Source organism: Diplotaxodon limnothrissa, linkage group LG17 (genome assembly GCF_057381915.1).
Source record: "Diplotaxodon limnothrissa isolate DT_005_m linkage group LG17, D_limnothrissa_male_GT1.1, whole genome shotgun sequence".
NCBI lineage: Eukaryota > Metazoa > Chordata > Actinopteri > Cichliformes > Cichlidae > Diplotaxodon > Diplotaxodon limnothrissa.
This window is the reverse complement of record NC_140612.1, coordinates 2,550,786-2,572,138: the sequence shown is the minus strand read 5'-3', so window position 1 is coordinate 2,572,138 and position 21,353 is coordinate 2,550,786. Positions and strand designations below refer to the sequence as shown.

The window sequence follows — 21,353 nt, the reverse complement described above, 5'->3', positions numbered from 1 at the left end:
TAAGTCTACTGTGAAGGTATAAAAGAGGTCTCTTGCTGAAATAAAAGATGAGCAGTGAAGTGTAGTGGTTTTTGTGTTTTTATTATTTAAGTTTAAAAAAAAAAAAAAATAAAAAAACTAAAAAAACCAAAAACACTCTTGGGTTACATTACTTAAGCAGGTTTGTTTAAGAGCCAGTTCACAGCTGAAGAAGCCTCCTGGATGAGGTGAAATGTCTTCACAAAACTTCAAAAAGCCCTACTCAAGTACATACAAAAATGCTCTATAAGAACCATTCCGCACATGAGTATTAAGTGCGTCATTAAACATAAAGCCACTGGTGAGTGGTTGTAACCACAGTGACGCTTATTCTCTCAAACAGGTGGTGATATAGAGCTCCACGTGAAGTACACTTCCCAAACAAGTCGGCTAAACTTGGAGGGTACCAATCTGTCCAGTTAAGAAGCATAAATTAGCATTTTACTTAAATGAGTCTGAGGAGTCAACATTGTGCAGCCAGCAACATCATCCAGTATAATCAGTTTGGTAATGGGGACAGTTTGCCAAAAAGTACCCCCTCTGCTGTTAGATACCAGAAAGAAATCCTGAGATGTAGACAGACAGGAACTCGATGACACAAAAAGTTGGTTATGGAATTTAACTTAGTTTTATGCTGGGACCAATGCTTTTCACATGATCAGAGTTTCCCTTACACAAAACAATGAAAAGAATATGTAGTATATTTGCAGCTCTGGAGGCCAGGATTACTGAATTGGAGACTCTGCTTCGCACCCTTCATTCACCCGTAGCTAGCCAGGCCCCTGTAGCTGGTGCAGCCGAAGATAGCGTAGGCCCCGCTGGCTGTTCCCCGGCAGATCCCAAGCAGCTGGGGAAAAAGGGCGGCTGGGTGACGGTGAGGAGGAAGCATAGTCCTAAACAGAAGCCCCAGGTACACCACCAACCTGTTCATGTGTCTAACCGTTTTTCCCCACTCGGCGACACACCCGCTGGGGGTCAAACTCTGGTAATTGGTGATTCTGTTCTCAGACATGTGAAGCTAGAGACAATACAGTATCCACATCTGAACCGAAGAGTAAAACAGTGAAATGTGGATTATTAAATATTAGGTCTCTCTCCAAGTCTCTGTTAGTACATGACTTAATAATTGATCAACAAATCGATTTACTCTGCCTTACAGAAACCTGGTTGCAGCAGGATGATTATGTTAGTTTAAATGAATCAACACCCCCGAGTCATTCTAACTACCAGAAACCTCGAAGCACAGGCCGAGGGGTCGGTGTGGCAGCAATTTTTCACACCAGCCTATTAATCAACCAAAGACCCAGACAGACTTTTAATTCATTTGAAAGCCTGATGCTTCGCCTCGTCCACCCCAGCTGTGAAACTCAGAAACCAGTCTTACTTGTTATCATCTATCGTCCACCTGGGCCTTACACAGAGTTTCTGTCTGATTTCTCAGACTTTATATCTAATTTAGTTCTGAGCTCAGATAAAATAATTATTGTGGGTGATTTTAACATCCATGTAGATGCTAAAAATGACAGCCTCAACATGGCATTTAATCTGTTATTAGACTCAATTGGCTTCTCTCAAACTGTAAAAGAACCCACCCACCACTTTAATCACACTCTAGATCTTGTTTTAACATATGGCATAGACACTGAACATTTAACAGTGTTTCCTGAAAACCCTCTCCTGTCTGATCATTTCCTGATAACATTTACATTTACAATAATTGATTACACAGCGGTGGAGAGTAGACTTTATCAAAGTAGATGTCTTTCTGAAAGCACTGTAACTAAGTTTAAGAATGTAATCCACCCACTGTTATCATCTTCAATGCCCTGTACCAACACAGAGCAGAGCAGCTATCTGAACGCTACCCCAACAGAGTTCGATTATCTTGTTAATAATTTTACCTCCTCACTACGTACGACTCTGGATACTGTAGCTCCTGTGAAAACTAAGGTCTCTAATCAGAAGTACCTGACTCCGTGGTATAATTCTCAAACACGTAGCCTAAAGCAGATGACTCGTAATCTGGAGAGGAAATGGCGTGTCACAAATTTAGAGGATCATCATTTAGCCTGGAGAAATAGTTTGCTGCTTTATAAGAAAGCCCTCCACAAAGCCAGAACATCTTACTATTCATCACTGATTGAAGAAAATAAGAACAACCCCAGGTTTCTCTTCAGCTCTGTAGCCAGGCTGACAAACAGTCAGAGCTCTGTTGAGCCAACCATCCCTTTAACGTTAACTAGTAATGACTTCATGAACTTCTTCACAAATAAAATTCTTATCATTAGAGAAAAAATTACCAATAATCATCCCACAGATGTAATATTATCTACAGCTACTCTTAGTACCATTGATGTTAAGTTAGACTCTTTTTCTCCAATTGATCTTTCTGAGTTAACTTCAATAATTACTTCCTCCAAACCATCAACGTGTATTTTAGACCCCATTCCTACAAAACTGCTCAAAGAAGTCCTGCCATTAATTAATTCTTCGATCTTAAATATGATCAACCTATCTCTAATAATCGGCTATGTACCACAGGCCTTCAAGCTGGCTGTAGTTAAACCTTTACTCAAAAAGCATCTCTAGACCCAGCAGTCTTAGCTAATTATAGGCCAATCTCCAACCTTCCTTTCATATCAAACATCCTTGAAAGAGTAGTTGTCAAACAGCTAACAGATCATCTGCAGAGGAATGGTTTATTTGAAGAGTTTCAGTCAGGTTTCAGAGCTCATCACAGCACAGAAACAGCTTTAGTGAAGGTTACAAATGATCTTCTTATGGCCTCTGACAGTGGACTCATCTCTGTGCTTGTCCTGCTAGACCTCAGTGCAGCGTTCGATACTGTCGACCATAATATCCTATTAGAGCGATTAGAACATGCTGTAGGTATTACAGGTACTGCGCTGCAGTGGTTTGTATCATATCTATCTCATAGACTCCAGTTTGTGCATGTAAATGGAGAGTCCTCTTCACACACTGAGGTTAATTATGGAGTTCCACAGGGTTCAGTGCTAGGACCGATTCTGTTTACATTATACATGCTTCCCTTAGGCAGCATCATTAGAAGATATAGCATACATTTACACTGCTATGCTGATGACACCCAGCTCTATCTGTCCATGAAGCCAGATAACACACACCAATGAGTTAAACTGCAGGAATGTCTTAAAGACATAAAGACCTGGATGGCCGCTAACTTTGTGCTTCTTAATTCAGATCAAACTGAGGTTATTGTACTCGGCCCTGAAAATCTTAGAAATATGGTATCTAAGCAGATTCTTACTCTGGATGGCATTACCTTGGCCTCCAGTAACACTGTGAGGAACCTTGGAGTCATTTTTGACCAGGACATGTCCTTCAACGCACATATTAAACAAATATGTAAGACTGCGTTCTTCCATTTGCGCAACATCTCTAAAATTAGAAATATCCTGTCTCAGAGTGACGCTGAAACACTAGTTCTTCCATTTATTACTTTCAAACTGGACGACTGTAATTCATTATTATCAGGAAGTCCTAAAAACTCCCTGAAAAGCCTTCAGCTAATCCAAAATGCTGCAGCAAGAGTCCTGACAGGGACTAGAAAGAGAGAGCATATTTCTCCTGTATTGGTTTCCCTTCATTGGCTTCCTGTTAAATCCAGAATTCAAAATCCTGCTCCTCACATACAAGGTCTTAAATAATCAGGCCCCATCTTATCTTAATGACCTTGTAGTACCATATCACCCTATTAGAGCACTTGGCTCTCGCTCTGCAGGCTTACTTGTTGTTCCTAGAGTATTTAACAGTAGAATGGGAGGCAGAGCCTTCAGTTTTCAGGCCCCTCTTCTGTGGAACCAGCTTCCAGTTTGGATTCAGGAGACAGACACTATCTCTACTTTCAAGATTAGGCTTCAAACTTTCCTTTTTGCTAAAGCATATAGTTAGGGCTGGACCAGGTGACCCTGAATCCTCCCTTAGTTATGCTGCAATAGACGTAGGCTGCCGGGGGATTCCCATGATGCATTGAGTTTTTCCTTTCCAGTCACCTTTCTCACTCACTATGTGTTAACAGACCTCTCTGCATTGAATCATATCTGTTATTAACCTCTGTCTCTCTTCCACAGCATGTCTTTATCCTGTCTTCCTTCTCTCCCCCCAACCAATCACAGCAGATGGCCCCGCCCCTCCCTGAGCCTGGTTCTGCCGGAGGTTTCTTCCTGTTAAAAGGGAGTTTTTCCTTCCCACTGTCACCAAAGTGCTTGCTCATAGGGGGTCATATGATTGTTGGGTTTTTCTCTGTATGTATGAAGCGCCTTCAGGCGACTTTTGTTGTGATTTGGCGCTATATAAATAAAATTGAATTGAATATGTTTTTTTCTATGGAGGTGATACACACATCCAGATGACACAAATCAACTAGTTTAACTACAGGCATCCATAACTTGCTACTTTTAAATTCTGAGAACTCTGAGTTTATTGCACTTTGGCCTAAAAATCTTCTATTTCTTCATTTCCATTTAATACTTGTACAGCTGCTGTTATTGTATATTTATATTTGTATTTCTTCATACATTCTTAAATATTTCTATACTGTGTATTGTGTATTTTGTTGTACAGTTATTTTATTTTCAACTTTAACTTATATATTTTATCTTCTTTCCCAGTTAAATTTACCCTTCATTCTAATTTGTGTTGTACAGTTATTTCAGTTTTATATTTTATTTTATTCCATCCTAGTTAAATTTACCCTTTTTAATTTTCATATTTATGTCTCCGGTTCTGTTCATAATTTTTATGGACAGGATTTCTAGGCGCAGCCAAGTGGCGGAGGGCTTTCGCTTTGGTGGCCTCAGAATCTCATCTCTGATTTTTGCAGATGATGTGGTTCTGTTGGCTTCATCGGGTGAGGGCCTCCAGCTCGCACTGGAACGGTTCACAGCCGAGTGTGAAGCAGCGGGAATGAGGATCAGCACCTCCAAATCTGAGGCCATGGTTCTCAGCCGGAAAAGGGTGGAGTGCCCACTCCGGGTCGGGGATGAGTTCCTGCCACAAGTGGAGGAGTTCAAGTATCTCGGGGTCTTGTTCGCGAGTGATGGGAGAAGGGGGCCGGAGATCGACAGACGGATTGGGGCTGCAGCTGCAGTAATGCGGACGCTGCACCGGTCCGTCGTGGTGAAGAGGGAGCTGAGTGTAAAAGCGAAGCTCTCAATTTACCGGTCGATCTACGTCCCTACCCTCACCTATGGCCACGAGCTGTGGGTAGTGACCGAAAGAACGAGATCGCGGATACAAGCGGCAGAAATGAGCTTCCTCCCAAGGGTGGCTGGCCTCTCCCTTAGAGATAGGGTGAGAAGGTCGGCCATCCGGGAGGGGCTCAGAGTAGAGCAGCTGCTGCTCCACATCGAAAGGAGCCAGCTGAGGTGGTTCGGGCATCTGACAAGGATGCCTCCTGGGCGCCTCCTGGGTGAGGTGTTCCAGGCATGTCCCACCGGGAGGAGGCCCCGGGGCAGACCCAGGACACGCTGGAGAGATTATATGTCTCGGCTGGCCTGGGAACGCCTTGGTATTCCCCCGGATAAGCTGGAGGAGGTGGCTGGGGAGAGGGAGGTCTGGGCCTCTTTGCTTAGGCTGCTGCCCCCACGACCCGGCCTCGGACAAAGCGGATGAAGATGGATGGATGGATGGATTTATTTCCTATCCTATTCATAGCCTTTTCTTTTTTTCTTTAGGTCACGAGCAGTTGTGTAAGCATTTCACTGCATATCGTACTGTGTATGACTGTGTGTGTGACAAATAAAATTAGAATTTTTAAACATGATCTCTAATGAGTCTCTCTCTTGCAAGCAGGTAAAGCACTGCATGTGTTATATAACTATCTGTGAAACTGAAAAGAAAAACTCTACTCCTCCAAAGGAGAAATTCATTAGTTACAACAGGATAACAAGATTAGAATTTCAGCTGTTACAAAGAGTATTTGTAGCAACATTTTTGACTGACATGAGATAAATACTTTATTTAACCAATAAGCAATACACATGCAAAACAAAATAAGCAACAGCCAGTGTAACCTCTACTAAAACTTTGCTCAAGATTAGCAAGCAACTGAGTCTAAAAGTGGTGACTTCCTGGCATGAAATATATTTTATTTTATAATATTATTATATTTCAAAATTATACATGTCACACACACACATCTTAGACTTCGGTGTTTTATTGAGGAACAATAAATATCAGTAGAGAGCAGTCAGTCCCAACGCTGGCATGAAGTGTGACTACTAGGGTGGATGGTCATCTTCCACACGTCGTTTCTGGTGCTGCCAGAAAAATAGTCCGTACATAAAGACGTCCAGGAAGAGGTGGAGGAATCCATGTCTGTGCTTTGGAGCTGTCAATAGTCCCACAGGTTAATCAGCAGGGGCACATGAAGGAGAAATAGTGGTTACTTTAAAGGTGCTTAGGACGCATCGACTTACTCCACAGGTTTGTCCACCATAAAACACCAGTGCTGCTGTCAGCCAGTCAAAGTCAATATAAATTAAAAACACAGGAAGGCAGGATGCCCATCACATACTCCGTTCTGGAAACAGCAGAAATGCAACCGTGTCCACATTTTGTCGTAACAAAGCAGATAAACTCCCCTGCTATTTGTAATCCATTAGAGTGCCACATGAATACAGCTTAAATGACAGCGTGCGTTGACAATATGTACACCTGAAAGTATCCATTTAGCAACAGGCAACACAAAACTGCTAATGCTGCAAAAGTTCAAAGATAGGACATCTGCCCAAGATACACATTTCCAAACATTTTACTCTCTGCTGCCAAACATATTTACATTTTGAGCGCATTTAGAGGAGGTGAAACACAAATATGGCGCGTCCCTTCATGACACATTTATGGACCACAGAAAACAAGGTTAACAATTCTAATTGTGAAATTCATCCATTTATGCCAAGTCTGCAGTTTACATAAAAACCCCTTTAAACAATTAAAGAACATTTAGCTTAGCATAGGCTAGTTTGCTTTATTACAAAAAATAAAATCTAGATTTTAAACAGTGTATAAACAGCCAGTGCTACTGCGGCTGTTACACAGGGACTAAAAACGTAACCTGTGACTGGCTTGAAGTGGGACTTTACGGGAATCATGACACACACACAAGCATGAAAGTTGTTAAGACCATAAACCTGCTACTTCTCGCTTCCTATGCTAATTGGTGACAAATGGGTGCTATTACACTCAGTCTTGTTTATAGAAACGTGAAGTAAACGTTCTAAAATTTCAGCTTATTCCTGATGTTTGATATGAATGCAGTAAAAAGCTGAACTGTGTATACTGATTATTGTTTTTGAAAGAACCGTTTTGTTGTTTTGTGGAAAAGTTTAATAACTGCCAGGACTTTAATTCATTAATGTTATACTTGAATTAATTTCTGTCGTATATTGTTAATGTGTCAGGTATCTCCATAGTGTAGGAGTTCACACTTTTGGCCCACACACGCTGGTTTCAAGGAAAAGGCATAAATCAGCTGAAATTCATTTTTCATTCTTAGATGAGCCTGTATGTTACAGTTTAGCTGTTATTTAGTTGTTGAAACTGGCAAACTGGCAAGAAATCCTACATGAATTTGTGTGTAGGCAGATGGTGTAATTGTGTTTGTAAGGCACACAGCCTTAAAACCTGATCTTACATGCGCACATCTGTGAAGTGAGACATAGATGTATAATGTAGGTAGGAACGTTAGCCACAGGTTAAACTCTTAACACTGAGTCTGTCATTGTGTCAGTGATCCCTCAGCTCAGTCTCTTCATGGCATCGTACTCTTTCCGTGCACAAAAGCATTGTTGCTCACGCTAACAACAGTTAGGTTGATGCTACTATAACCAACAGTTACAGGTAAGATAATGCATCTACTCGTACCAACTGAAGGGGGCTATGCTACACACAGCTGTTACATGTCTGCTGCTACAGCTATGTCTCTATGCTGTCATTTCAGCATGCACTCAATTTTTTGTTTTTCTTCCAAGCAGCCATATTTCAGTACACTAAGAGAATCAATAAGGCAGATAGATGCTGTGATTCATATCAGCAACGACAATCCTGCAGCCTAGAAAAGACCTTAAAGCAAAAACAATATAGAAAGTATTTTCATGCTCAATCATCAAGGTAAGGAAATCCCAAAAAGTGGATTCTGTTCATCTGGACGTTTCGTCACTCATCCAAGTGACTTCTTCAGTCGTACGCTTGGCCACCGCTACGTCCAGATGAACAGTTTTTGGGAATATAAAAAAGTAGTTCCCTCAAACATGACAGTGAATAACTGCTTTGCAAAAGTCTTTTTGGAACAGATTTTTGACTTGCAGCTTGAGTTTAATGTGAGCAGGAAGCCAAACAGTCATTTTCCAAGTGTACTGAAATAACAAATACATGGAAGGCAGGAAGTGCTTCTAAAAGCTGATATGTCTGCAGAAACCTGTGCACTGTGATGAACAGCATTAGTTCATCAAGTAAAAAACTACAGATCCTTGGTCTGATCTTTTGTTTAAATAGTCTTTGAAATTCACAGGAAGAGTGGAAATACTGCATGCAAGCTCATGGGTCACCCACAAATTTTAACATCTCTCATGAAGAATCAAGCAACATGAGAACATGTGGAACTTATTGCTTTGGTTTCCAAATTGTCCTTTCAATTTAATGTCCTCCAAACCTTATCATCCATCTAATCACAAGGCCAAGGAGCTAACAGTTAGACGGACAGAGTGAACTGAAGAGGAGGACAGAAAATTAACCAGAGTCCTGTGGAGCTAAAGGTTGATGCCTTTGACCAGTGAGGCTTCCAGTGTGATGGAGAAGTCGTGCAGTGTCTCAAGGACGCTAATAAGGGTATTGAGAGTGGAAGGGTCTCTGAGCATTGCTGTGTCCTCATACATCTGCAGGATCACTGGACATTCCACGAGCAGGGGGAGCCACTGGGGCAGCAGGCGGTCTCTGTGGGGCCAACAGTGATCAGAATTATTAAAACTTCACAGTTTATCGCATTTTAAATTTCAATTTTTAATTCAATTTAGTTTTTAAAAAATGTTAGTTTCAGTTTGGTTTGATTATTTTTATTCATTATTGTAGCATTATGTCACAAGATAAAGCGCCTCGAGGTGACTGTTGCTATATAAACACAACTGAACTGAATTAGCTTCAGTTTGAGTTGCTACACAAAGCCTCCCATTGCTGAGGTGACAATCCTGACCACACTGACAGAGACTCAACCCAAGGACATCTCCTAATTATTGTTTAGTTTGGTTTTAGTTGAACGCACAATATGATTTGGTTTAGTCTTATTCAAGAGTCCAGTTTAATTTTAATTTCAGTGAACAATGTTTTTCTGCATACCGACAGTAGTGTTAGCTTTAGTTTTATTAACTGTAATAATGAGACAGACAATTTAATATGTGTAGTGTATAGTAAATGTGTGTGCTTATGCTATGAACAATATGTAAGTAAACAGTCTGTGTCAGTTAAACGTAGTAAGAGTTAAATCGACTTAAATGTTAATCAGTGGTGAGACTGCAGATTTTCAACAGGACTAAAAAGATAAGCAATGTGGATTACTGGGTCTGGTATTGAGATGAAGCATGACAGGTGGAATATCCGGAGGCTCAACACAGGGCCGGCAATGAAGACAGAGACTTGGGAAAGAGGCCAGAAGAAGACAAGTTGAAGCCCCTCTGGAGAACAAATGAAACCCTCAGGAGTCTTGAGAGCAGGCTGTCCATAAGAAGACAGAACAGGAGCCCAGCAATGAAGACGGTGGACTACCAGAGATGACTTGGCCAGCGATGGTGAGGCAAGACAGGGAAGCAGCAGCTACGGCAGAGGCCATCTGGTGGCCCAACAGGAGGCCAGCAATGCTTGGGAGGAGGCCGAAGACAAGGAGAAAGGCCGGGAGACTAACGGCTGAGGGAAAGCCGAGCTGGTAGCTGAATTTAAAGCAACTGATGGTGAAGCACAACAATCTGCTAGTTTTGAAAGTAGCAGCCATCTGGCTCAGACAACATGGGACCCTCTGGCTCAGCTTCTGGCTGCTCATGTTCAGCCTGTGCAGGACCCACTGAAGGCTCTGGTGACTGGGAATGTGCAGAATCCACTGAAGGTTCCTTCTAGGATCTATGCCCAATGAAGAGGATCGGCTCCCTGGCTCAAAGTACTATATCATCTCAAAGGAGCACTTTGCGCTTAGACTGTGGGATTTCTTTTAGTTCCTAGGGCATTAAAAGTAGAATGGGAGGCAGAACCCTCAGCTTTCAGTTTGGATTCAGGAGAAAAGCAGGTTTTCTACTTAGATTAAGCTTAAAACTTTCCTTTCTCATGAAGGTTGTAGTTGGGGCTGTATCAGGTGACCCTTCTTTAATTATGCTGCACTAGGCCTAGGCTCCTAGGGGCTTCCCATGATACATTGTGCCTTCCTTCTTCACTCACCATGTATTTATACACCACTTTGCATTTAATTATCATTAACTTCTGCCACAGTGAAGAGAAACAAAGAAAAAAAGAAAACAAGCCAAGTGTCACCTGTGGCCTGTGACTCAGTGTTTGTGTGCTTTAGTTATATTCTTTAATTATTGTAATTCGTGGGTTTTGGTTCTGCTGTGTTATATTTTTAGTCCTATGGTTTTGGTTTCTGTCATTAGGCTGTCTCGTGTTCCTCGTCTTGTCACACTCGTCCTCGTGTTCCCTCTGTCTTCCCGGTCAGCCATGTCTCTCTGTCTCAGTGTCAAGTCCACATCTTTGTTATACCTGTTTTATTTTGGCGGTCCCTCGTCTCATGTCAATGTATCTAGTTTTGCTTCCTTTGTCTCGTTCTGGCTAGTTAATCCCAGCTGTGTTTCCCTCCCATTTCCCACTCTGATCACTCTGGTGTGTATTTAAGCCCTGTGTTTTCTTTGCTTTGTGTCGTGGCGTACCCTCACCATGCTGGTGGTTTCCTGTCTGTGTTCATGACTAAAGCTTAGTTCATGTTTCTTAGTATTTAGTTCTTGAGTCCAGTTTAATATCTAGTTTGAGGTTTTACTTTTTTTGTTTGAATGAAAGCTGCTATTAGAGTTTCACTCTTGACGTCTGAGAGTCCTGCATTTGCTGCCAGCCACACAGCACTCGCCTCGACAGTGAGCATTTATTTTGTCCTGTCTCCCCTGCCCTAGAGGAAATCCAAGACAAATGAAAACTTCTGACCACAATCGTGACATGTTTTTAATATGTCAAATTTCTGATCGAATAATCACAAATCAAAAGATGCTATCAGAGCCCACACCTGCGCAGGAACAGCTTCCGTCACAGCTCACAACATAATTTACATTAATTCGTTGTCTCCACACTGACCTGGCTCCGAGGCAGACTAACAACTGGAACTTTCCGTCCTTGCCGATGTTTCTGGAGGTGGAGTTGATCGCATTGAAGTAATGACAGAGTGACTGACAGGTCATCTTCATGGCCTCAGTGGTCTCCTGAAGGTCTCCCACCTGGTCAGCTGACTCCATGTAGGCAACAGCCTTCTCTGTAGGGTTTTAGAGGAGCATCACACACCATATCAGCTTACTTAAAGCGCTCTACTGTTGTGTAACAGCTCAACAAACTGAGAACACTAGGCTGAAGGCTATGTTACAAATTCATTTGAAAGCCCAGATTACACAAAAATAATTGTAAATGTTGTATAATCCTCTACAAACATGTATAAAAACCATGACACATGAATAAAAAGGTATTCCACATTTTTTCTTTAATCCAGTAAAACCAGTACACATTGTAACACAGTTTAGCCCTTGATTTTCTGCCATGGGCCAAACTGAACAGTTTTCCTCATCAGCAGCAGAGCGTGCCGTCTCTTCACACTCACCCACAAAGTCCCACACAAACACAGTCTTCTGGAAGAGCCTGGCAGATTTGAAGCCGTGATGGAAGAACTGTTCCAGAGCCGCGACCAAGCTATTCTCGCCGCACAGCAGAACAGTCAGACTGCCTCTCTGTGCAACACACATCAACACGTCAATGCACAAAAGCAAATGTTGATACAATGTAAGAAGTTTGACATTTAGCAAGTGACGCTGTTACTTTGTCTGTTACTTAGTACACACATGTAACGAAGCTTGCTTGTGTGGGCAGGTAACTTGGCACCCTGTCATCTAAGTGGCTTAACACTTTTTGCTAATTACACTATTCCCATGAACGTTGGAGTACCTCTAAAATTCGATTCAACAATGTGCTGTGACAGACTGTCACTGAAGAGAAATGACTACAACTTGAAAGATCATCACTCTTTCAGACTTTCTATGGTCAAAGCACAACTTTACTTATGGACACATAATGAATGCACTCCCTGATGGAAACAGGAAAACAGAACCCACACTACTCAGAATTCACAGACAGCATAGCAGTAGTTAAGCTATAAGGCACGCACTCATTAGAAAAGGATTTCAGAGTGCTGAAAGTCACTGACCTCTTTCTCTGGTTTGTGGAAGTGTTTGATGATGTTGTTCACTGCCTCCCCAATCCCCTCTTGGATTTGTGCTGAATTCAGCTCTAGAATGGGGAAAACATCTGCATCAGTACAGACTGCTACAGACCTCTGAACCCTGACAGCCTGAGGTAGCAACAGCTAATGTCTGTAGCTACCATCCTTCCTGGAAACGCTGCATTTTTGAGCTGCAATGGAAGTCTGAGCTTTAAACCACACTTTAAGAATTACCCATATAATTGAGTTCCTGGCAGCTTAATAAAGAGATTATCATTATTATTATAGAAGTTGATATGCCTTAAAGTTTCCAAAAAACTACTGCAGAAAGGGTTTTTAAAAAAGCATTTAATGGAAGCCTGGCAGTCTTATTTTGATGATATTATGAGATTCATTGCACATAAAAGCTCAAAAATAACGAAAACATCGATAGAGCCTGAAAGTGTTTAGTGAGGTAGTGGATGACTGAGTAATTGCACACAGACCATCTTTTGTTCCTACTGTGGATAAAATCTATTTAAAATCCTGCACTTCAAATATCAGAAAGTGCGGCAAAACCTGTCAGGAAATGAAAACATTTCATTCTCAGTATTAGAGATTTCCTGTTGTGTGAGAACGCTGACAGTTACTGACTGGTATCTCGTCCGGTGAGCGATGTGATGCTGATGCGTCTGCCCTGGGAAGGTGAACGCTGTAGCGGGGGTGTACGGCAGGCCCTTGCAGAATCATCCTCTCCGCTGGGCAACACTAATTCCCCGATTAGGACCCTTTCCAGGCTGCCGTCATCCACACCCTTACCGAGCCATCGACCGCAGGGGAACCTGATGGACAACAAGGTGCTGAGGTTACACATCAACGCTCTACATCTGTTGGCATCTTTCTATTTGTTCTTCTGATTTTCAGGGGAGATATTTTATATTTGACTTGCTATCAACAAACACGCAGAATGGTTCCTACTAACTAGCACTTGGTGTGCATCAGAGGGTGATGTACTAAATGTGGTTCAGACACACAGGCGGGCGAAATCTACGCGTTTTCCATCCGTATATCGGTTTGTTCTTTCTCCACACGTCTCCGCTCTGATCTTCTCTCTTTGTCTTTCGTATGTTTTATATTTTGTATTTTTCAGTGTCTTGTTTCTTTTCTTGTCTGCTTTTTGACGTTATCAGAAACAAACAATTTAATATTTTCTCCGATTGGGTTATACAAACAAAATTGACCTCCAATATTGTCAGTGAGCCACACATTCCAGTTAATTTAACAAATGTCTCTATAATATAATATAATGCTGAATGAATATGCCTTTTTAAACTCACTAACAACAAAAAACACTTTATTAATTTTCATTTTAAATTCATCAAAACTGCCGAGAAACAGCAAACTATTAAATGCCCAGAGTGTGACACGCGTGCGCCAGCAGTTACACTCATGACAGGACGGTTATCGGCTGCTAGCTGCACTCTTATTGGTCGTAATGTTGTCTGAGGTCTACAACAATCTAATTTGGCTGCACAGAAAAGCATGTGAGGGAAGTTTACTAAATGAGTAACAACAACAGAACAAAGACAGGTCCTCTACTCGCCTGTAGGTGTGTCCTGTGATCTCGTTCCGCACCATCACACAGTCCACCAACCATTTAGCCAGGAGGCCGGCATTATCGTGACCCAGCTGCACCGTGGTGAGCTTCCCCAGGTTCTGACACTGAACACAGAGAGCAACTAGTTAATCAATACAATATCAGATCCTACTCTCTTTCATTACTGTGCATGATATACTTGTCTGTCTCTGGTTAATTCAGTTATTTGGGCACAAACGTTTTACTTTTTATTTATTTTTTACATTTCCTTCAGCATATTTTCCTAATAGCTCCAGCAAAGACACACAGAGCACAACTTCAGTCAGCACTCATGTACGCAGGGTAAAGGAGCAACTTTGAGCAAGTCAAACACAGAAAAGAAAAGCAAGCATTTCAAAGGGATACGCTTGATGGTGGGAGATGGAGCTGTAGAGCAAGGGCTTTGTCTAACCTTGAATATGGCAGAGATGTGCGTGTGAGGCCTGAAAGCAGACTGAGGGAGATGGAAACATACGTTAAGACACAAAGAAAGGACAATAAAACTCACTCATGCATGCAAACTAGGCTTGGCTCACAGAAATCCTACTTGCATGATTTGACACTGTAAAACAAAATTGATTTATTGGAGTGCACTGCATAGAAGTGCAACTAGAGGGCAGTCTTCACATGACCTACATCACTTCATAATCGATCTTGCTTGATGGAAAATTTCTTGAGGTAAAAGGAGAATTGTTTAGGGCTTAGGAAGTAGACTGCTGTGAATGTGATGGCAGATGCTGCTGAAATTCACCACAACTGGTTCACTTTTAGAACTAAAACAGCAGCTTTAAATGCTTCTTAGTCAGGATGGGCGATAAACTCGCGCAGGCGACTTTTTTGTGAATTTATACGTTTTGTTTGCAGCGAATATTTTACTTTCTTTTCTTGTTTGTTTCAGAGTTATTATAGCTACTTTTTGGATTATTCATTTATTTAAGATGCACCAAATCGCACAAAAGACTTAACGTTACATCAAAGATTTATTTTTATGTTAGCTGGAGGAGAGATTTTTATTTTTAACTTACTTTTGTGTTTCATTTTGTATTTGTTGTTTGGTCGGGTGTGTAAGACGGATAAACACTGGAACGACCTGTAAACACAGTTACAATGGGGAAAAGAAGCCAGTTTCTTTGTTTCCCTCCCTCCATTGTGGGTTTTTAAAATGTAAATAATATAATAAAGTTTTTGTTTTTTTTAACATGAGTTTGAGGAAATGAATGGCTGAATTTGGGCGCACTCTGAGGAGGCTGCATGTGCCTGCAGATGGAAGGCAGTGCCGTTAAAACAGTGTTATTATTTTTTTCCATTGGCTCCTTCTACTGGGTTCAACCAAAATTATTAGCAAACTTACTCATGGGCGAATAAATGAATGGCTCTTGTAAAAATGATTGGCGAAAGGCTCGGCCTATCGTCGATGGTCGATGCATTCATCCACTCGCCCAACCTTAGTTCTTAAAACTGCAAAACTCGTGCAACGTGGACACAGAGCAGGAGAAATTCTCCAGAAGTTATGGGAACTAACTCTCCAGTCCAATATTGCCTATTCAAGAAATGCTGAAGCCAAGGCAAGAAGCATTTTACATATCACTTCATGTTTTGGAGCCTTGTCCCGAGACTTCTGGGATGAACTATTCTCTTTACAGCACCTTTAAGAAACACTGATTTTTGATTACTGTGGCTTTAAATAAGCTGCAGTGCACCATGTGATGTTTGACAAACAGTGACAAGGAGTGAAACATAGAAAACACAAACTCAATGCCTGCACACAACATCAGAGTGGCTGACAGCATGATCAACTTGTGGGAGGTCAAAGGTCACAGTACTCACATCAAAGGTCATTTCTAATACGTTCTTGGGGATCTGCATGATGCCCGAGTCTCCCAGTTCCCCTGAGACGCACACCCAGGGGTTGGATGTGGTCATAGCGTTGCTCAGCTTCTTGATGGGGATGATGACGACTCGGTATGGGATCACTGCAAAAAAGACAAAAAAAGCCTCACAATTTCACAGTCAGCTATTGATCCGTAGCTCTATGAATAAAGTAACTGACATTTTTACTGTAAGGCTTCAGTAGGTGGTGCAGGAGGGCTGAAGGGCTTTCCAGGAGTTTGATGTCATGCCATTATAAACAACACGACCTCATTATAAACAACAACACGACCTCTTTTCATAGAAATGCTGCTGACACACAATTTCAGTTCCAATATACGTTTATATGTGTGAGTGTATATATACAGTTCATAAAAATACACATTGATATGTGACATATTTAACAGCATAATTTGCTGTTTCCAATCACCTAAAGCTTCTCGTCTTAAAACGTTTCTTTTGTTCAAGAAAAGCATTGCTGTGGGTGGCCAGAGGTCAGAGGTTATGTGTAGCTGATGGAAAACTCACTGATGGTGGTGAAGACACTGGTGAAGCAGAAGTAGTCAACAGCATTGAGAGAGAGCAAATGGAAGAGGAACTGCTCCTTCTCCTCCTCACAGCGCAGGAAGGCGTAACGTTTGTACAGCTTCCTGTGGCGGTCAGTCAAGTCAGGTTCAGATACAGCGAAGTACATCACATCTCTCCTCATCAACATCCATGTCAAAAGTCTTTTTAGTTTGACAGTTTTTGCACCCTTAATAACTAAACAACAAAATAAAACGTTATCTTTCTAGACTAACAATTAGAGAGCCCGACCATGAAACTAGCAATGAACTGAAACGCTAATGTTTTGTTTGAAGGGGCAAAATGGAGGCGTGCAGGGAAGCTTACAGTTATACTTCACTCAGAAATGGATGTGTGGAAGTCAAGTGGGAATGTCATTTGGCCAGATGGACCTTTTACCTCCTGTAAATGAATACAGCAGAAAAATACTCCCAGTGCTGCACTGGTGTGGCTCAGGGTGCTCACTGCTGCCCCCTGTGGCATGATCAAGCCACACAAAAAAGAGCCACTTTCTCCCACATCGTATAAAACGGAGGGTTTTCTACAACTTTGTGTCATGTGTTTTAACTGTATGCAAACCCTTACTGTGAAAACGACTGCAAAATGTATGTTTAATAGTGCACGACATGTAAATATGAAGGTGGGATTCAGTCACCAAAATGCTTACTTGGTTAAGGCTTGTCGCGACAGCAACTGTTTGAGATGCTGAGAGAGCAGCTTCTTTTCCAGGGACAGGCGAATCCAGGCTCTGGCTCGGCCAACGTCCGTCTTGATCTCTGACATACTCTGGATATGCCTGGGACAGACGGAGAAGAAGAATAACGCTGTGGTTTTAAGATGAAGGAAAAGTTATTTACTTTAACTTCACTTACAGATTTTATACATTTTCACAGATGCACCAACACGGACATACAAACTACTTGTTTACAGTACGTGCAGCGAGTATACTGTATATAATATGATGTTTAATACTAACAGGAACACCTAAACAGTGTTACTCTAGTCTACCTGTTGTAGAAGAGGCTTGGACAGTGCAAAGGACAACAAAGTCATACCTCATATCCTGAATGAGAGACACACGCAGAGAAGGCATCGCTATGGAACTATCAGACTTCCTCCTCTCAAGAAAGCGAGGCGCTACAAGGAGAGATGGATTTTTTGTTGATGCTTTAACATGTGACTGAGGCTTTCGACTGCGTGTGTGTTCGTGTATGTTACCTGGTGAGTCAGCCTGCTGCGCCAGCATCTCCTCCCGGGCCTGATAGTGCAGCAGATGAGACCACAGAGCAGACTTCCCCTGAAACATCACGATCAGCATGAGAGAGCCGAGGACAGAAATGACACACATAACAGCAGTTATTGCACCGATGGATGAGGCATCACATTATACACAGACACAGAGGGAGGAACCTCAACATCTATAGCGTGTTGAAGAAACCTAACATTTGTGCAGCACTGTATATATCTTTACTTCAGTGTGTGTGCTGACCTGTTTGACCTGCAGCCCGTGGCTCCAGATTCTCTCTAGCAGGTCACACAGACTGGCGATCAGAGTGTTCTCCTCTAATCCAGTGATGCTGGCCTCGCCATGACCCAGCTCCACCGCCTCGCGGCCCATCTTCTCCACCAGCATACGCTTGGTCTACACACCCACATACAATTAGAGGAATCACTGTGATATATTATGAACATACTTAAAATCCAAGGCATATGACACATCCATGTAACCTACCCTCCAGTTATATTAAAAACCACTGCATTCTGTGGATGGACGTGCCTCTTCATCATTTCTTATGATGGCTAAATGGGCAAACTGGAGTAGAAGAGCCTTGCTTTGTATTGTGGAGAATTTGTGTCATAGTTGAGGAACTTTTTATGTGTATGGGTTAGAGATGGCACGATACCACTTTGTTATGTCCGATACCGATATTGATATACCGATAAATTTGGATATCGGCCGATACGAATCCGATATAGTGTGTTTTTTAATCAATAAAAAAAACACTATAAATAGGGAACCACCCCCCACCCTCCACCTCATGATGCTTAATCGACGTAATCAACTTTAATTCGATGCAGTGTGAAAAAAAATGCACAGAAATCAATTATTTTTCCACAATAATTAAATAGATTCAACATCTTTCTTCTACAGAACTGCAGACTGCACAGATGGTACCTTCCCAAAGGAAAAAGTGCTACAGCTTACTAGGGTATATTAGACTTAACAGTTACTATATACAGTAATGGACTTCTATACATTTTTACATCAGATTAAAACTTTGGGTGTAAGATTCGGATAATTATTTATTAAAAGCTCGACATTTTAAATGAGAATAAGAAAGAAAAGTATGTCTTTGTGCCCCTTTTCCCTGTTCATGCCCTATCGGCCCCCCTGGCTAAACTTTGCTAGATCCGCCCCTGCACAGTTACCAGCCGTCAGCTGCGTAGAAAAAGATCCTCGAGTAGAAAGTAACATTAAATACATTAACAACAGCTGATCAAGCTTAAACGTGCTGCTGTTGTTCAGCCGCTGGTTTCCTCTTTCTGGTGCAAAGTGGGCCAAAAACAAACAAGAGAGACGGACTCGCGACAGAAAAGCCGATCAGCTGATCATTGATTGAAGTGGCAGCAGGAGAGAGAGGGAGAGGCAGTCGCTCCATATATCGGTTGTCAAGCTTAATGCTGGAATGCTTTACAAACATTCAGAGATGAACTTACACACTTGCTTTACTTCTCTCTGGGATAACTTTCTCTGAGATAAAATGCTCGTTTGGTAGCGAGGCTCCAAATGCTCAACCAGACCACCGACAGGTCTCACACGCCACAGCCGCTCTATCACGTGATGCATACTGCTCCGACGTGCTAACGTTATGAGCCGAGTTACGCCATGTTGCAAGTTTTTTGAGGTGCTTTTTTGATATTTGATGGATCGATTACATTTTTTATTTTCCTCCGATATCCGATCCAGTAATTTAGGTCAGTATCGGACCGATACCGATAAGTAATATCGGATCGGTCCATCTCTAGTATGGATTTGGAGGTACTCTATCCGACACACTGCAGTTCATCGTTAAACATTACAGGAGTCATTTTGATAGAACGCAATAATGTGGTAATTTCACAGTTATTACCACTCATTCACCATGGTAGTTTATAAACAGGAAACAGAGCTGCAAAATGCAAAACTGCCCGTTTCTATTTAATAACATATTAATAACCAGGTAAAAACCCTTGGAAACAAACTTAAAGAATAGTAATGACTACCAGGAAACTCCTGTGGCAGTTTATGTGTAATAAGCAGCAATTTAATACTATGGTCATGATAGCTGATTAAAACAAGCATCAGAAAATCTGTAATGAACTGGAAACACTTATGCAAAATGTCAATAATTAAGTTTAAAAGAGTAACCCTTTAACTGAGAAGTATAAACTGTATATATATTTACAGTTTTCAGTAATAACTTCTGTAAATGAAGGACAGCGAATGAGTGCATGCAAGAATCAAGAATCATGGGTCATTTCCAAGTGCAGAAGCATTGCTGGGGTTCTGTTTCACCTTCATGCGACACTCCTTGAGCAACCCTTCCACAAACTTCCAGTTGGTCTGGGCGATCACGGCAGGCGACAGGTCGGAGAGTTTAGGCTGTCGCAGATTCTTCCCGAGGCTGCGGGCCTCCTGCATGTACTTCTGAAGTGCAGACGAAGATATTTAGTGAGATTTAAATAACAGGCACTGAAAGTGTCATTCTTTTGTATGAATGTTTGCAGTTAACACGTATTAGAGGTTGAGGTAAGCATCCTCACTCCTGGCACAATCTCACAAATACGTGCCTTCCTTATACACTGTTAATAACCTGTTCTAGTAGTTCTGTGACTGTTAATGGTAATTTTGTTCATGTGAGACACTTCGAGGAACTTAAGTGAGTTAAGTTAAAGGGTGTGACACAGGAGGCGAGTAAAAAGAAAGGCTGTGTTGGCAGGAAGTATCACTCAGTCTGGAGCATGGCATACCAAATTCAAAATGTTTCCTATAATGAGCTCTGAGTGCTTCGCAGAAATGAGAAATCCATGCTCTTACATCACTGTTCTCACAAACAGAAGATTTCCCACTGCTGCTGTTTCACATTTAAAGTGTTCAAAGCAGAACATGACATGGAAATAGCTGGAAATACTGTCAATGATGTATTTGATGTCCTTTTTTTTTTTCAAATTAAAGGTTCAGTGTCTAAAATCTTAACCACTAGATGTCAGGAGATTGCAGTTAAATTAATTCTGTTTTTTTTTTTACCATCCCAGTTTAAGAGGAAAATTCTAGCTATGGTGTCTGCTGTAGGACAAACAACTCAGGCTGCTGTAGTGAACGTAGGGTGTCACTCTGCTGTTCCCCTCAGCTGTCAATACGCCTGCATGTGTATTTACTCTGAAGGAGGCTGTACAACTTTGTGGAAGAGTCCGACATGTGTTGATGAGTCAGTGCAGCTCAAGTCTGTCTGAGGCAGGTTTTTGAAGATGTCATAAATGTTTCTGTTGGTAAGAGCTGCTGTTTTTGCCATTGTTAGCTGCTGTTAGATGGCATCAGTGAAACTGATGGGACTTTTTATAAAATGGTAAATGGCCTGCATTTGTATAGCGCTTTTCTAGTCCATAGGACCCCAAAGCGCTTTACACTACATTCAGTCATTCACCCATTCACACACACATTCACACACTGGCGATGGCAAGCTACGTTGTTGACTTTTTATGACACTGAGGCCTAACATTGGTATACTGGTGTAATGGCTATAACTGTCTGGATATGGG

At 41.7% G+C, this 21,353-nt stretch overlaps 1 protein-coding gene across 5 annotated transcripts in view; it reads right to left on the bottom strand.

Annotated features, from left to right (window-relative positions):
* Positions 1-6,064: 6,064 nt before the first annotated feature.
* The window catches only part of LOC146614458 (DENN domain-containing protein 5B-like), a 75,849-nt gene continuing 60,560 nt past the window's right edge, over positions 6,065-21,353 (bottom strand). For 3 of the 5 annotated variants that reach the window (XM_085375453.1, XM_085375449.1, XM_085375451.1), the window contains 14 exons: positions 20,110-20,241; positions 18,043-18,195; positions 17,772-17,850; positions 17,609-17,690; positions 17,221-17,349; positions 16,518-16,639; positions 15,948-16,093; positions 14,533-14,574; positions 14,088-14,206; positions 13,139-13,326; positions 12,491-12,573; positions 11,891-12,017; positions 11,377-11,551; positions 6,065-8,991 (listed from right to left, as the gene is read on the bottom strand). In XM_085375453.1, the coding sequence (XP_085231579.1) occupies positions 8,808-8,991; positions 11,377-11,551; positions 11,891-12,017; positions 12,491-12,573; positions 13,139-13,326; positions 14,088-14,206; positions 14,533-14,574; positions 15,948-16,093; positions 16,518-16,639; positions 17,221-17,349; positions 17,609-17,690; positions 17,772-17,850; positions 18,043-18,195; positions 20,110-20,241 (1,761 nt within the window). In that variant the 3' untranslated portion in view covers positions 6,065-8,807. The remainder of the gene's footprint in view (positions 8,992-11,376; positions 11,552-11,890; positions 12,018-12,490; positions 12,574-13,138; positions 13,327-14,087; positions 14,207-14,532; positions 14,575-15,947; positions 16,094-16,517; positions 16,640-17,220; positions 17,350-17,608; positions 17,691-17,771; positions 17,851-18,042; positions 18,196-20,109; positions 20,242-21,353) is intronic. The other 2 variants (XM_085375452.1, XM_085375450.1) reach the window with 1 other exon arrangement.